Source organism: Hemicordylus capensis, chromosome 5 (genome assembly GCF_027244095.1).
Source record: "Hemicordylus capensis ecotype Gifberg chromosome 5, rHemCap1.1.pri, whole genome shotgun sequence".
NCBI lineage: Eukaryota > Metazoa > Chordata > Lepidosauria > Squamata > Cordylidae > Hemicordylus > Hemicordylus capensis.
Window position 1 is genome coordinate 22,454,811 of NC_069661.1, and position 16,685 is coordinate 22,471,495.

The 16,685-nt window shown below is 43.7% G+C and overlaps 2 protein-coding genes across 3 annotated transcripts in view; one reads left to right on the forward strand and one right to left on the reverse strand.

Moving 5' to 3' along the window:
- LOC128326565 (E3 ISG15--protein ligase HERC5-like) overlaps positions 1-16,685 on the forward strand; it is a 61,526-nt gene that overhangs the window by 41,560 nt on the left and 3,281 nt on the right. The window contains exons 18-23 of the mRNA XM_053253634.1: positions 7,773-7,916; positions 8,449-8,615; positions 9,066-9,132; positions 9,247-9,329; positions 14,005-14,188; positions 16,538-16,637. Coding sequence (XP_053109609.1) covers positions 7,773-7,916; positions 8,449-8,615; positions 9,066-9,132; positions 9,247-9,329; positions 14,005-14,188; positions 16,538-16,637 — 745 coding nt within the window. The remainder of the gene's footprint in view (positions 1-7,772; positions 7,917-8,448; positions 8,616-9,065; positions 9,133-9,246; positions 9,330-14,004; positions 14,189-16,537; positions 16,638-16,685) is intronic.
- LOC128326563 (phosphatidylinositol N-acetylglucosaminyltransferase subunit Y) lies at positions 76-6,252 on the reverse strand. Of its 2 annotated transcripts, none has more exons than XM_053253633.1 (2): positions 4,459-4,602; positions 76-1,488 (listed from the first exon to the last, which is right to left on the reverse strand). In XM_053253633.1, exon 2 carries the CDS (start codon positions 1,289-1,291, stop codon positions 1,076-1,078), a length of 216 nt encoding a protein of 71 aa, XP_053109608.1. In that variant the 5' UTR covers positions 1,292-1,488; positions 4,459-4,602; the 3' UTR covers positions 76-1,075. The 2 variants fall into 2 exon arrangements, with proteins under 2 accessions (XP_053109608.1, XP_053109607.1); XM_053253632.1 differs by lacking the exon at positions 4,459-4,602 and adding an exon at positions 5,758-6,252 and having other exon boundaries at positions 1,200-1,488.

Consider the following 16,685-nt stretch of genomic DNA (forward strand, 5'->3'; position numbering starts at 1 on the left):
CGGTTTATACCAAACCATGGTGGCTACTTGATGATGTTCAAGGCTACATTGCTTTTTAATGACGGGCCAAAGTAGTTGCCATTTATAGCTTTAATTAATTATCGCATTCCAGTAATAAGCAACCGGCTCCCTTATTTATTGTGTAAAACAAAGTGTTCTGTAAAAGACAAGAGTTCATTATTGAATGCTATTTGTATTGCAGATTGACTGTTTTAATAGCAATGGTGTTGATTCTAACTTGTTTAGCACCCAACAGTTCAAACTTGTCAGCTGTGTAGCTGCAGAACAGTGTAGCTTAATCAAAGGCAAAAGCCAGAGGTCTGTCTGTTATCACCATGCTTTAATTTAATTGAGCAATAACCTGAGAATATCTAGGGCCACTTCGTGCATTTTCAAATTCCCACATAAAACATGCCGAGCATCTGAATGCACAAGAATTACAGTCTGTAGCTATTTCCTAATGTGGGTGTGTCTCTTGTACACAGACTGTTTTGGAAAACAAATCTAGCTTGTGGGGGGTGCACTGGCCTCCTCCCCATCCCAATATATGTGCCTGCAGTGAATCCTTCTGTAGTTCCTCCCCTATCTGGATGGGGGTGAGAATGAGATTCAACATAAATAACCTGTCTGAACCGTACAAGGCCTAACATTGACAATAAATGTTGTGTGTACTTTCCTGTTTGGCTGACTTCTCACACATATCTGGTTTCACACTCAAAAATGCTGAACCAGGAGCAGCAGAAGAGTCTGTGCAGATATGCCTTAAAATGTGGATTTATTCTTTGTGAGTGTGCTCTGGACTGGAGCTTTACATTAGGAGGAACAAACTCCTCTGTGGGAAAACTGGATGGAGAGGCAAGATAGGGGAAGAGGAGAAAAGTATGAGAACAGAACTACAGCAAGTGTTATGCAGCGATACAGTAGTTAGTTTTCCTCTGCAAAAGTCCTTGCCTCTTTCTCCCCATTCAGTGACAACTGCATTATAGAAAAGGTAGTCCACTATTGCTAGGAGCAAAGTGTTGGACAGTGAACAAAAGGAGCACTGCAGCGTTCTTCATTCCAGGCCCACAGCTGACTAGTTGTGCCGAAAGAGCTTGAGGCCCATCCAAGTCCAAAGGTGGAAGAAGACGTAAACTGGGATCGTAACTGGAAGTAGTAGGCTGTAGAAACACAGGCTGCTTGTACTTGTGCATCCCTGGGGAAAATTCTCATCCGTGCTGGCCGAATAAAACAGACCAGCTAAAGACAACAGTGGCACAAGCACAGTCATCGTAGGGAACGACAGGAACATTTTTCTTTCTCTCTTGGTGCTTGTCTCTCGCCTTTTCTTTTTAGAGGCGAATCATCTAGGTCTCCTTGGGTTCCCTTTCATGTTTCTCTTTCTTAATCATCCTTGCAGCCTGGGGTATCATATTAGGAATGCCATCAATGATGGGATAGGCAATGCCTAGCTCTTCATTAATTAATTCATTAGTTGATTCATCAAACCTAGAAAAGACAGCAAGTTTTGACAGATTTACTGTTTTTATTTATAAAAGCTCAAAAGTGTGTACATAGTGTTTCAGAGTTTCAAAGTGTTCCATATATTCTTAGAAAAATTGTGACAATAACCTTGTAGGGTAAGCCTACAAGGAGTCTTGTGTTACAGATGGGAGGTGGAGAGATCAGTGACTTGCCTAAGGCCATCTGATAGCCAAGGAGGAATTTGAACCAGGGAGGTGTTTCTTCACACTCTTTGCCACTACCTTTCGTACTCAAGAGCAGGAAAAAGAGATGCAGAGTTTGCTCATTTGGTCCTGCGTAGCCTAGGCATTCTGGGCACCTTAGCAATGCAGCCAAACAACCCCCAGCCTTCCATCCCATAACAGGATCTGGCACTGTTATCACGGACAATTTATTTATTTATTTGACATATTTGTATACTGCCCAAAACGCAAGTCTCTGGATGGTTTACAGCAATCTCCACTCGCGCTGCAAGGCTGAGAGGAAGGCTTGCCTCATAGCGCTTGCCAGATGGCAAAAATATGGAATCCTGGCTGGAAAGAGTTTCTCAGTATATGCTAGGCCACCTGGCTAAAGAGATTAGTAGAAATGCAGCCAATCAGATGAAGCTGATTTTGTGTGTGTATGGTGGGGCCTTAAAAAGGTAAACAGGCAATTAGACACCAAAACTAGTTGGTGTCTAATAGTTTTGGTGTCTAATAGTGTTTTTAAAATAATACTAGAAGCAATATTAGTATTGTAACAACAAAAATACTCATTGCAAAAGAATAGTAAAACTAGAAAAATATCTTTGGCTACAGAAGATTTGAATTTTTATTTATTTATTTATTTATTTATTTATTTTATTGTTGAATGTCTATACCACCTTTCATTAAAACCATCTCAATGCAGTTTACAGCAGAATTTAAAAACAAGATGGGGAAAATGACACAATTAAAATATTAAGCTAAAAATATAAAACAAATCTAAAAAGCTAAAAATAAGCTAAAAATATAAAACAAATATTAAGCTAAAAATATAAAATTTAAAACACAAGCATAAGTACAAAGAGCAGCAGCAGAGACAATCATATAAAAGTCTGGGTAAAAAGCCAGGATTTAACATGCTTTCTAAAAGCTGTGATGGAGACTGAGGAGTGAATAACCACCAGGAGAGCATTCCAGTAACAAAATGTTACTTTAGAGCGCCCTCTCGGAAGAGCTCCAACACGCTCCCTCCCTCCCTCAGAGACCTTAAGAAATGGTTGAAGACCCATCTTTTTAGAGATGTTTTAATATTTTAGCTGTAACTATATCTGGTGTTAACGTTCAAACTTGTACTGTAGTTTTAGATTTTGGTTTTTAACTTGTGCTTGTTTTCAGTTAGTCTCTGTTTTCTTAGTTTTATATAGGGTTTTTAAAAATTATTATAGTGAATTGATTTTACTGACTTAGCCATCTAGAGCAGTAGTGTACTGGAGGGGCAGGATATAAATATTTTAAATAATGAATAAAACTACAACTAGTTCTTACTATAATCTATATTAGGTATTAATAACATTAGGCAGAGAAGTGCAATTTATAGATGCATGGAAGTAATATATAGAGGGTTGTGATTGTACATTGCACTTATCAATCTTATAGGCGTGTACAAATAAAAGAACAACCCTGTTGGATCAGGCCCAAGGAAGCCCATCTAGTCCAGCCTCCTGTTTCACACAGTGGCCCACCAGATGCCTCTGAGAAGCCCACAGGCAAGAGGTGAGGGCATGCCCTTTCTCCTGATGTGGCTCCCCTACAACTGGTATTTAGAGGCATCTTGCCTCTGAGGCTGGGAGGTGGCCTATAGCCCTTAGACTAGTAGCCATTAATAGACCTGTCCTCTGTAAATTTCTCTAAGCCCCTTTTAAGGCCATCCAAGCTAGTGGCCATCACCACATCCCGTGGCAGAGAATTCCAGAGATTAATTATGTGCTGTGTGAAGAAATACTTCATTTTGTTGGTCCTGAAATTGCCGGCCTTCAGTTTCATGGGATGACTAGGGATGTGCACGGAACCAGGTGGGTGTGGCTCGAAGGTGTGTTTGGGGGGGAGGGTACACTTATCCCTCCCTCTGCCGGCACTCAGTTTTCTTAGTCCATCAGGACGGCAGCATACCTCTCTGCTGCCCCATTGCCCCCTTTTCCAGAAGCCTGCGTGCACTGGATACTTCCAGTTACTTCCGCCCCGATGGACTTCAAGAAAACGGAGCGCTGGCAGGAGGAAAGTGGAGGGAGGGGTAAATGCACCCCCGAGCACACACCTTCGACCCGGCAGAACTGCCTGCCGTTCACACTGGTCCAGAGGCTCATAAAGAGCCTCCAAACTGGTTCCGTGCACATCCCTAGGGATGACCCCTGATTTTAGTGTTGCGAGAGTAATGATGATATAAAAGCTGTACTCATATGCAGCTGTTGAAATGGGGGGGAGACTCCCCTCCCCAGTATGTCAGTTTCCCTCACTCCCCCTCCTCTCCCGACCGACACTCAATTACTGCAGTCGGTCTGAAGAGCATGTGCCATGAGCATTAAGGTGGGTGGTTCCGTGATCACCAGATTGTTTTAGTTGTCCAAGAGCTTGTGTAAAAAAATAAAAAATAAAGGGTGATAAGGTACAAAGGTTTGACCATCTAGAATTGTTAAACTAGTACTGGCATTTCCAGAAGTACCAGTCCTATGAACAGTGTTGATCAGTGTTTTCATAACTGATAAACACAATATATAATGTGTATTCTTGTAGCAAAACCCCCTTTATTTGTGTATGTACTTTAAATAGTGCTACCCCACTCCTCCAGTGCAATACTGCCAAGGGTGGCTCACAAATTAGCAAAACAATATAAAACAATACAAAATTAGTAAACTTTATCAAAACTAAAAACAGACCTAGCTAAAACCAAATTGAAAAGCTGAAAATTAAAGATAGAAAGTTAAAAGCCTACCAGATATAAGCTGTATTTGACTTTATTGCTAATAGAGTTCATAATTTCAGAAATGATGTATTTCCAGATCAGTACAGTGGAAGCTCTCTGCCCACTCACTCCATTCCCCCTCCCAGATTGCACATTTTAAGATGCAGGAAGGTCATCTCTACCAGTGGTATCAGTTTCAGCCATATACCTTATGGTGTAATTCATGGCCCGTTTCCCCTTTTCAGAGAAGTCTGAAAGGGGTTAAACCACAACAAAATCGGTTAGATTAGACAGTTTGGAATTAAGTGCATTCTTCCCCAACTGATACTGCTTGTTTCATCCATGCATCCCCTAACCATCCCAGCAGCCACTCAGAAGGCAGGCGCTTTTGGAAATGCCAAAACTAGTTTAACAATTCTAGATTGTCAATCCTTTTATACCTCATCATGATTATTATTTTTTTATGCACAGGCTCTTGGACTATGGTGTTTTAGAGCCCCTGTTTAGGGGGTCATTGAGATGAACAGGCCCCAAATGTGATTGAAGTGCCTCGGGCGTTCATCAGATAACATTCTTCAGGTTTATTTGTTGTAAACCGCCCTGAGCCATTTTGGAGGGGCGGTATATAATATAAATCAAATAAATAGACAAAATAACGTCAGTTTGGGCATAGTCACATCACCCCCCCCCCCCCCGCTTTGTTGGTTGGGTGGATGTTTGAGTGAACCAGCCTGAAATATGTGAATTACCCTACACTCCTATGAGGGTCGAGCGTAACATGTGAATAAGGCTTAGTGAAAGGTGTGAACATGGATGCAAAAGGGTGCGTTGTTTAAGGGTGCAAACAATACATAAGGCAGTCAGTCGAAACCAGGGGTAGAGAATGTGAATACAGAAACGTCCGGTGAGCAACTCTTCCCGGGAGACAGCGCCAAAAAACTTGTTCTCAACTAGTCTAGGAGTTGTACAAGGCCAAACCAGACATGGCGTTAAACAAGTCTGTGAAGGCGCCTTCTCTAAGGCAAATACGACCGGGGATGGGGGCAGGCGGGAAGAGAACCGGATCGGGGCCGCCGAAGGAGATGGCATCCTTCCCGCTTCCCACGTTGAAAATCTCCCCGCTCCTAGCTTTGTAAACAATAAAGCGCCTGTCCCCTTCAATGATCGCATCCAGGCCAAAGGAGAACCTGGATGGGGTGTGTGTAGGAGGATTTCCTTACTAGCTGGAGCTTGCTTTGCTCCCGAGTAAGCATGCACGGGGGGATTGTGCTGCAAGCAGCAGAAATCTGAGGGGTGCAATTGAAGGAGGGCGGAGGGGCGCAGGCTGACCTGAGCGGCTTCTTCGACAAGGGGCACACGAGGATCTCCAGCAGGCCAAGATCGAAGGGCGGCTGCTGCTGTTGCCCTTGACTGGCGGAGACAGGAACTCTCCCGTCGTTCGCCGGCTGCTCCGCACAGAATGCGCGTCGGGTAACCGCTGCTATCGGCTTCCCGTGCTGCAGAAGGCGAGCCAGGAGCCGGAAGGCGGGCAGGGCCAGCATGATCCGCAGCTGCGCCGTCTCTGTGCTGCAGGCAGCCCACACAGACTTCAAGGGCGGCCGCCGGGAACGGAGCGGGCGGGGAGACGCTTCTGCTGCTGCAAGCCTGTTTCCTGAGCGCGGCAAGGCAAAACCTGCCCCCAGTTTCCTGGCTCGCTGAGCTCGTTCAGTCAGTTCCTAGTCTCTGTGCGAGCTGGCATTAGAGCGGCTGAGCTAAGGAGAGTATATGGGGCGCTTAGGACTGCGATCCGGTGCGCATCAACACGGGAGTGAGAGCTGCACTGTACTTAGTCGTCCTGCTTCGGAGGAAGCTACGGGGAGGATAGGGTGGCATGACCGCAGTCCCCCGTGCGTGCTGGATACGGTGGGGGACGTGCCCATCTCGGACAGATAATCTGCCCCCCTCCCATCCCCTTCCCGCAAGTGTCGCCTCTGATGCTTGCTTGGAAGTAAGCCCCACTGAACTCCGTGGGGCACACATTTCCTTGGGCGTAAGTTCCATTTAAGTGGGACTTGCTTCTGAGTAAAACATGCACTTTTAAAAGCTGCATTTGTATCCTGCTTTTTCTCTTCAAGGAGCTCAGGGTGGCAGACGTGGTTCTTTCTCCGCTTACTTTTATCTTCATAAGTACTGTAAGATATTCCTCTTAGGGGATGGACACTCTGGGGAAAGTATCTGGGTTCTAAGTTCTCTCCCTGGCATCTCCAAGATAGGGCTGGGAGAGGTTCCTACCTGCAACCTTGGAGAAGCCACTGCCAGTCTGTGAAGACAATACTGACCTAGATAGATCAATAGTCTGACTCTGCAGAAGGCAGCTTCCTGTGTTCTTAACCCTGTGAAGTAGGTCTTAGCTGAGAGGGAGAGTATGACTGGCCCCAAAGGCTACCCAGCAAGCTTCATGGCTGAGCAGGGATTTGAATGCAAGTCTTTTCAGTCCTCCATTATGCCAACCACTACACCCTGCTGGCCTAATAGAATATCTGGCCTAATAGAATATCTGATTCTGACAAAAATGAACCACCCCCTAATGCCACACAGAAAAGGGTGCTCCTGACACAGCCACCTCCATGCAGAACCTGTCATTTCTGACTAAGGGTGTGGGGGAGACATTTCACCAAAACCAGAGGTTGTGGGAATGTTGGAAGAGTGCAGTGGGGATCTCAGAAAGGTGCACGGGGTAGTTTGCCATGGGGGAGAGCTCTGGGAGAAATGACGGTTTCCAGATGCCGCCATGTGCATCCCCGTGGCCCTGGTTCTGGTGAAAAGGCCTTCCCAGACTATGGGAAACACCTATATCAGGCAGCAGCAGTATAGGAAGATGCTGAAAGGCATCGTCTCATATTGTGCGGGAGATGGCAATGGTAAACCCCTCCTGTATTCTTCCAAAGATAACCACAGGGCTCGGTGGTCGCCAGGAGTTGACACCGACTCGACTGCACACTTTACTTTTACCCACCCCAGCACTGGAAATAGCAGGTCCTGTGCCGAGAGGGCCACCTCCACGCAGTGCTGAGGGAAAGGTACTTTTGTGTCAGAATCTGAGCTTCCAATGCACAGGCCTTCTAATGAAGACACATTGATCAGTCAAAAATAGTTCTTATTTCAGCTGTTAACTTCCTGAGTTGCCTTCAGCTTCTGTCATCCTCAGTTTGACTTCTGCACAATAGGAGTAATAGTGACTTGATCCCACAGGACTGTTAGTGACACTGATTAATATAAGGAGGTGTCCTCTACCTTTGAAAGAGAATGGCTTGTGTTCAAATGTAATACAAAAAAATTGGACTCATTTTTATTTGGTTGCTCAGGTGCGTTTTGAGGGAGAACCCGGGATAGATGCTGGAGGGCCATCCCAGGAGTTTTTCACCATCCTCCAAAGGGAATTGTGTGCATCAGAAACACAGATATTTACGCACTTTGAAGAGTCCCAGCTCATTTGGTTCTCCAGTCAGGTATGTGCAAAGATGGCTTTACTTCCATGCTGCAGTTATATATATATATATATATATATATATACACACACACACACACACACACACACACCTTCTCTTGTCTGTGTGTTTGTAAAATGTCTCTATTGCTTTTCCACAACTGCACATAAACAACTGTGTTACCTGAAAGAGCATAAGGAATGTCTTTTGCATGGCCCAGGAGCCAATGGTGGCTCCCATCTACCCTAAATGTGGCTTCCTTACTCATTGTTTATTGGGCCTGTGCAAAGCTTCAGCCAAAGCTGAATACCCCACACAGCTCCCCTGGCACCACATGAAAGTGATTGTTCCCACTGTGCAGTGCTACACTTTCCCCACTGCTGGGGAAGTGGGCTTGAAGGAGAATAAGCCTTCTTGAGCCCCAACAATCTGGAAACAAATCGGCAGCCAGTGCAACCCTTTCAGAATGGGAGCAACATTTCCAGTGAGTGCCTTCAGAGAGAACCCTGGTCATATGTACATTTAAATACATGCATTTGGCTTTTCAAATTAGGTGCCAGCACAGGAAGACATATATGTTCTGATTGGGACCCTGTTTGGAATGGCGCTCTTTAACCTGAAGATAGTTGCCTTTCCTTTCCCTCTTGCTCTGTTCAAGAAGATGGCAAATATTCAACTGACCTTGGAAGATTTAAAAGAACTCTCTCCAACGGAAGGAAGGTACAGAATAATAATCCTTCTACTGATGTTAAACTATATAAAGCAGTGCTAAAGAAAATACCTCTTCCATGTATTTGTGATTAAAGTGATATGGATTGATTTTCTTAAATTTTTAAAATGCTTTTGTTTAGGATCTGGATTCCGAGGGGGGTGTGTGTGTGTGTGTGTGTGTGTGTGTGTGTGTGTGTGTGTGCTTAATTATATAGAGCAAGGGTTTTCAACCCTGGGTCCCTAGATGGTCTTGGATTACGACTCCTATCACCTCCAGCCATTGTAGTCCAGCAACAAGATTGGGAATCCCTGGCATAGAGAGGTCACTGCATTAAGGCTGCAGTCTTAAACACATTTATTCATAAGAGCCATTGTAATGAATGGAATTACACCTAAGCGAATATGTTTTCAGATGAAGATACTAGTTTTTTTCATTTGGCCTCTTTTTTTGCCCATTAGGAACCTTCAAGTAGTCTTGGATGAACAGTATGATGACATCATTGAAAACTACTGCCTGGATTTCACAGTAAGAGACATTATTGATACCCTTTTAATAGGGCCAGTTTTTTCAAATACATATGTGGACAAGCAATTTTAGGGTGTTAATGATCCATAGTCACTGTTGATCTTACCCATTTAGATAATGAAGGAAAAAGAAGGCTCTCCAGTTTGCATTGAATTAAAAGAAAATGGAGTGAACATACCTGTCTCTAGGTGGAACAGGCAAGTTTGCATAATTTTTTTCTCATTTTTTAATTAAATGTAACAAGGAAAATACAGGATTTCCAATCCTATGTTTCCTTAATGCAGGGTTGGGGGCAGGGATAATTGCAAGGGAGAACTGGTAGAAGGGTATGCATAATACGATTACAGATTATTTATATCTTATGAATTATTTACATACATGGGACCCACCCAAGTTCAGCTCCCGCACCAGATTCCTAACATCTGTCCAACATTCTCCACCCAACTTCAAATGTAGGACTGAAGTTGGGTGGAGAATATTTGGTGCATGTTGAGAATCCAGCACAGGAAGCAGGCTTGGGCAGGTTCACATGTCATGCCCACTGGGAGCACGTTCTGTCAGTTGCTGACATTTTACTGCTGCTATGAATATTTATATACTGATTTTCAATGGAAGTTCTCAAAGTGGTTCACACAGAAACATAAATAATAAATGAGATGGTTCCTAAGCACTCACAGTCTAAAAAGAAAAGTAAGGTAGACATCAGCAAAAACCACTGGAGGGATTCTGTGCTGGAGCTTTCTCAGACCGCAGGCTTTGTTGCGAGTTCAAATTTGCCCCAAAAACCTGACACAAAAAGTGAGATTTTTTTAACCCTGGACATAAATCAAGCTAAGTTCCAATATGCAGGGAAGAACCCAAATCATGTATGGAGTGCTCTCTGATATTATTATTATTATTATTATTATTATTATTATTATTATTTCTTGTTTACACAGTCAGACAGGTGTTATTGACTGGTTTGTTTTATCCAGACATCGAGTCCTTCCCAAGGACCTGGGATGCCAGAATTTTATTGTCAATGTTGTTGTTATTGTTATAGATATCGTCGCAGAATATAGGCTGTTCCCAGTAAAGCTGCTTTTTGTAATTGGCTGATGGTGATTTCTGTGGCCCCTATGGTGTTGAGGTGCTCTTCAAGGTCTTTTGGAACTGCACGCAGGTCACCAATTACCACTGGGATTATTTTGGTCTTTTTCTGCCACAGCCTTTCAATTTCAATTTGTAGATCTTTGTATTTGGTGATTTTTTCTTTTTCTTCTGTTCTGCTATCCCCTGGTATTGCTATGTCGATTATTTTGACTTGTTTTTCTTTCTTCTCGACTACAGTTATATCTGATGTATTGTGTGGCAGATGTTTGTCTGTTTGTAGTCGGAAGTCCCATAATATTTTGGCATCTTCATTTTCTTCAACTTTTTCAATTTTATGGTCCCACCAATCTTTGGCTACAGGTAGCTTGTATTTTTTGCAGATGTTCCAGTGTATCATCTCTGCTACCTTGTCATGCCTTTGTTTGTAGTCAGTCTGTGCGATCTTTTTACAACAGCTGATTAGGTGGTCCACTGTTTCATCTGCTTCTTTACAAAGGTGGCACCTTCTGTTTGTTGTGGGTTTTTCTACTTTTGCTCTTATTGCATTTGTTCTTAGTGCCTGTTCTTGTGCACCCAGTATTAAGCCCTCTGTTTCTTTCTTCAAGTTGCCATTCTTAAGCCATTGCCAGGTCTTGGTGATGTCTGATTTTCCACTTATATTGTGCAAATAATGACCATGCAGGGATTTATTTCTCCATTTTTCTGCTCGGTTCTTGACTTGTTATTTCTTGTAGGCCTGCTTTGTTTCATTGGTGTTGAATAGTTTCGCATTATTGACCATTTGAAGTGCATCTTCTTCACTGTCCTTGATATATTCTTCAAGGCCTCTTTTCTCCTCCTCTACTGTCTGATGGACTTGCAGCATTCCTCTTCCACCTGAGCTGCAAGGGAGGTAGAGCCTATCTACATCACTGCAGGGGCGCAGAGCATGATTGATGGTCATTATTTTCCTGGGGTTGGATAGGGCCAGTTGCTCTATCCCTTCTAAATCTAAGGGAATCAGCATTTTAAAAAGGGGCCTCTTTGCTCAGTTTTACTGACATGTTCTCAGCTTATGGACTGGCCAGTAGTCCAATCCTTCTTGCGGATTGTCCCCTGAAAATGCCATTGCCCCCAGTATTCAGTAGTTTATGAAGCCTTCTTTGCTCAAACTCTGAAATTGGTAGTGAGCCTAGCTGAACAAAAGTGGCTACGATGTGGGGGGCATTTGCAGAAGAGTGAAGATTGGGCCCTTTTATTGTCCTGGTGGGCTAAACCAATGAGATGAATGCATAACCAAAGAGGCAAACATCAACTCAAAGAGTACTGGCATATTGGTTTTTACTGAAACAAATTAAAGTGAGGGGTTGTTGTTTTTGGCGGGGGCATAAGAATTAAAGTAAGAACATGTGAATCAATGTAATAAGAAAACATAAACGGAGGAAAATGAATTTCCAATACATTGGAATACAAAACAGTCTTCTAAAGGGACAATGACTAGCTTTTCATTTTACTATGCCGTTAGTTTATCTCCTCCCCCTCTCTCCTGCATTCATGATTTAGAAACCCTAAATTTCCTGGCATCAAAAGTTATTAAAGAAAAGAAATACAGGCTGTCTACTAAAACATTACAAGAGCAGAGGATGACTGTGCCCTCACAATAAACCACTTAGAGACGTAAGTTTTGGGCGGTATAAAAATATGTTAATCAATAATTTTTTGAAATTTTTTTTTAAAAACCAATGTGGCTGGAAGGTAGCTCAGCTGAAGGAAGCATGTTAAGTAGCACAGCACACTAACAGGGAAAGGTGGGATTTTTGTTGCTCCCCCACTCCTTCCTAAATAACTCTCTCACTTACAGGAATATGTCCCTGAGGGCTGAACAGTCCTCGAGCATATTTCTGCAAGCAAAAGGCCCTCTAGGAGGAAGGAGAGAGCAAATGGCCCCCACTCCCCTTGTGGGTGCACTCTGCTCCAGAACATTCCTCCTTCAGCTGCACTCCCTTCCATCTGTGTTGTGAGGGCACAATCTAAAAATGTTTAGACTTGTTACATGAAAATAAAGCACAACCGATCTGAATACACAAAAGAGCAGTTTAAAGTAGTAAGAAAGGCTAATATCCACCTAATTGTCCCAATATCTAGGAATGACGGAAACATTTCTTTTAAATTAAAAAATTGACATCTGCCAGTCTTCAGGTGGGAGAGACCTTTAGAAACACTCTGTTGGAAGCACTCCATTAATCCTTTAGGGGAACAGCTTATGGGTCAAGGGTCCAAAAAATAAAAATAAAAGAGGGAACCCCCCAATAATAGATAAGACCAAAATCTCCAGTTCAAAATGAAGCTTACTACTTAAAAAGAGAGAAAGCCTCTCTCCTATTCCAAAAGCCCTCAAGGAGAAGGGAATATAAAAGCAATAGGGGCAAAGTACCATGCTGCACTTTGAAACCCAAAACAAAGAAGGGTAGAAATGCAGAAAAAAACTGGAAACATACTCAAGGAATTACTGTATTGAAATGGTAAAGCCAAATGTAAAAATTGCTACAAGGAAAATATGTACATATGCAATTCATGTTGGAGGACTGAGAGGAAGATCAGGAAGACTCTCTGCTAATACCACAGAAAACAAGTCAGTAGCTCTTTGATTGTAGCAGTAATTATTAGCATTTATATATTGCTTTCAAGTGTTCACACCACTTCAAAATATCTATCTTGTATTTTATTTATTTATTCAAGACATTGTAGTTCTTGCAACAACATTGTAAGGTAGATCAGTTTTGTTATCCCCAAATTCCAGCAGGCCAAGTCTGAGAGTAGCTTATGCTGAAGCCACCTAGTGAGTTCACTGCAGGAGTGAAATTTGAACTGTGTACTACCTAATATGTAGTTCATTTTGTAGCCACCATATTGTACCAGCTGGAACATAGGAAGCTACCATATACTGAGTCAGACCATTGGTCCATCTAGTTCAGTATTGTCTACACCAGGAATTCTCAACATTGAGTCCTCAGATGTTATTGGACTTCAACTCCCATAATCCCCAACCAAAAGCCACTGGGGATTATGGGAGTTGAAGTCCAATAACATCTGGGGACCCAAAGGTTGAGAATCCCTGGCCTACACAGACTGGCAGCGGCTTCTCCAGGGTTACAGGCAGAAATCTCAGCCCTGTCTTGGAGTTGCCAACGAGGGAGCTTGGAACCTTCTGCATACAAGCATGCAGGTGCTCTTCCCAGAGCAGCCCCATCCCTTAGGGGAATGAATATCTTATATGTAGTCTCCCATTCATATGCAAACATGAGCAGACCTTGCTTAGCAAAATGGACAATTCATGCTTGCTTCCATAAGACCAGTGCTCCTCTCTTGGTGATCACCAAGGAAGGAGCACTGGTCTTGTGGAAGCAAGCATGAATTGTCCACTTTGCTAAGCTCATGTTGAAAGTCTTGCATCCACCATAACAATACAATTTAAAACATAGATAATAAATAACAAAACAGCAATAAAACATTAAAAGATCAACGATATGAAGCAGAGAATTAAAAACTGATTTTAAAAATGTTTTAAATTAAAAACCTTGCATTAAGCCTGGTCCCTGGTGTAGACAATACTGAGCTAGACGGACCAATGGTCTGACTCAGTATATGGCAGCTTCCTAGGTTCCAGCTGGTACAATAGGGTGGCTACGATTCAAATTAAGCATAAATGTGTACACAACATGTACGCAACTTTGTGTGCATCACAGAAAGCAGCCTACAAATATAACAAAGTAAGAAAAAACTGATTAATGTATTTTACAGAAAAGAATATGTCAATGCTTACGTGAATTACATCTTCAACAAATCCGTAGAGAAGCAGTTTGGTGACTTCATGCGTGGATTTTTAAAAGGCTGCCCGATGGAAAAGTGGAAAATGTTCCTTCCAGCTGAACTCCGAGTCATTCTGCATGGACATACCAAATATGACTGGGAACAACTAGAAAAGGTACTACAGGCATGATTAGGATGTATATTTGTTCAAACCTGGTTTATCCATTGGGTGAAATATGCTATGCAATAGAACTGTGTCTGCTTTTTCACACATCTCTTGCCAGTCTATCCTGATTTGCTTTTCAGGGTTGTTGCCATGCAGTGTGTATATTGTGTTTCATGGTTTAGTGTGCACAAGGGGCTACCAATAATTATTATTCCTTGCACTGTGGGGGAGGGGTGTGTGTGTGTGAGAGAGAGAGAGAGAGAGAGAGATCACCAGATTTATGCATAATCACTTATTTGGGTGGAAGATTATTAAAGTTTTGTGAAAGAATCATACCAAAGAAAGACAGTTGGAAAAGAAGACTCATCGCAATTACTGAATATACAGAGTGGCAGGGCCGGATTAACGTAGTAGCAAATGTAGCATTTGCTACGGGCCCCGCGTTTTCAAGGACCCCACACGCTTGGCTTGAACTTCTCGTCGTGTGTTGCTGCTCAACTGTTCGTGCTGACTCAGTCTCTTTATTGCATTCCTTGCTGCTGCTGCCCATTCTAATCTCCTGTTGGGACGGGAGATGAGAAGAATCGGTGGTAGCACATCACAGCTGCCAGCAGGCAGTGAGGAGAGTCCCTCCTGGGTTGGCTGCGAGTGTCCAAGCGTCCGCCACCATCTTATCTCTCATTCTAATTGGCTGCCTGAGCCTCCTTGTTTGCACACGCGCCGTCACTCACTTCAGTTCTCAGGGCTGCTGGGGCTGTGTGCAGGCAGCCTTCCCGGCGCGTGCACGCGCTCCCTCCTCAGTCATGCCTGCCTGGGACATACACATGCCTGGCTTGAAGCCTCTCTTTGCTGGGAGGAGGGAGGCGGTGCAAGTCTATAGCGCTCCGTGCTAAATCAACCCTAAAGCAATTAAGGAATTTTCCTCTGCAGAAGCTCGTTTCATTTCTCTGGGCAGGGAATGGGGTGCGAGGAGGAGCCGCCTCTGCGGACCGGGAGTGCCCTGCTGAGTATCCAAGGGGAGTGAGGGGGAGTGCTGCTTGCCCCCAGCCCCGCACCCTCCTCAGGGCGGCCCTGCTTCCCACTCGAGGCCATCTGAGACTGAGGCGCATTTCTGTTCTCCAGATGAGCGGAGGAGCTGTGCTTACTTGGCACATCACGCACTGGTCATTTCCCCCGCTTGTGTGTGTGCATTCGAACCGTAACGTCGGTCTGCCCCTCTGTATTTGGTGCTGGCAGCGTGCTGACTCTCGTCATTGCCTGGTTGCTGCTGCCGCTGCTCCCCGCCCCTCCATTCTCGTCTCCTGTCTCTTCTGCTCCAGTCCAGCCCCAGTCCCTCTTGGCCGAGTGATTCTAATTAGCTGGCTGCCTGCCTTGCCCTTCCCTCTTCGCCCATAGACCAATATTATAAGCAGCAAGCACTCTGCATTTCTGCCCCTTGATCTTCCCTAGTGCCCCTACCAACCACCCTATGCCCCCACCACTCAGCCAGTATAGCAAATGAAAAAATTTGAATTACTTTACTATGCAAGTAAATAATTTATCTTTCTATATTTATGTGCATTTTTAAAATTTGGGGCCCCTTCATAACATATGCTACAGGCCCCACACTAGCTTAATCTGGCCCTGCAGAGAGGCATACACAGGAACAGCATTTAAAATGTAGAGGGATGCTACAGTCCCCTGGAGCAGCCATGTTTTTACAGGTGTTGATGCAGCATTGCATATTCACATCCCAGCATGCTCTGCAGTACTGAAAGGGATCCCAGCATGCCCCTTTCAGATGGCACAGAGGAGCTACTTGGGGGCAGCAAATGATTTGAGCCGACCTGGAAGGCATTGCAGCATGTTAGTGTGTCCAATCTTGGCTTTTTAAGAATAGCTGCTATCATGTTGGGAGCTGAGGCAATTCTCTAGCCAACAGAGTCTTCTAGTTGCTCTGGCCAGTGACCGGGAAGCCTTTATAGGTTCATAGACCTGCTGACCTGCTTTGGTCTCTGACTGTTAAGAGCCTCAGGCCTGCCATTGCTTCCTTTGGCCAGAACTGGGTAGTCGTGCACAGACTGTATCCCTGCCTGACATCTCTCAGGTTTCAGAGCCAAAGCACTCTGAGTCCTATCTAATATGTAGACTCATTCAGCAGGCAGCTTGGATTGGCTGTAGCTTTCTGACAATCAGATGTGTTACTGCACCTGGGTTTGCTGGTGTATCATGAGTGTAGTGACCCTCAAATTCCATCTTCAAGAGGTCATAAGAGTGACTGAAATACTTAACAGGATTATACTGTGTCGTGATTGTTGATTTATATAAAGAGATATTGAACGATTAACCAAGTAGGGTTATTTTCCTTCTCTGTGACAGAATGCACAATACCATGGTTATGAAAAATCAGATGAAACCATCAAGAATTTTTGGGCTGTGTTTTATGACCTTCCAGAAGAAAAAAAGAAGGATTTCCTCGGTAATAAATATTTCTTTAAAAAGACAAAATAAATCATTAACTTGATAT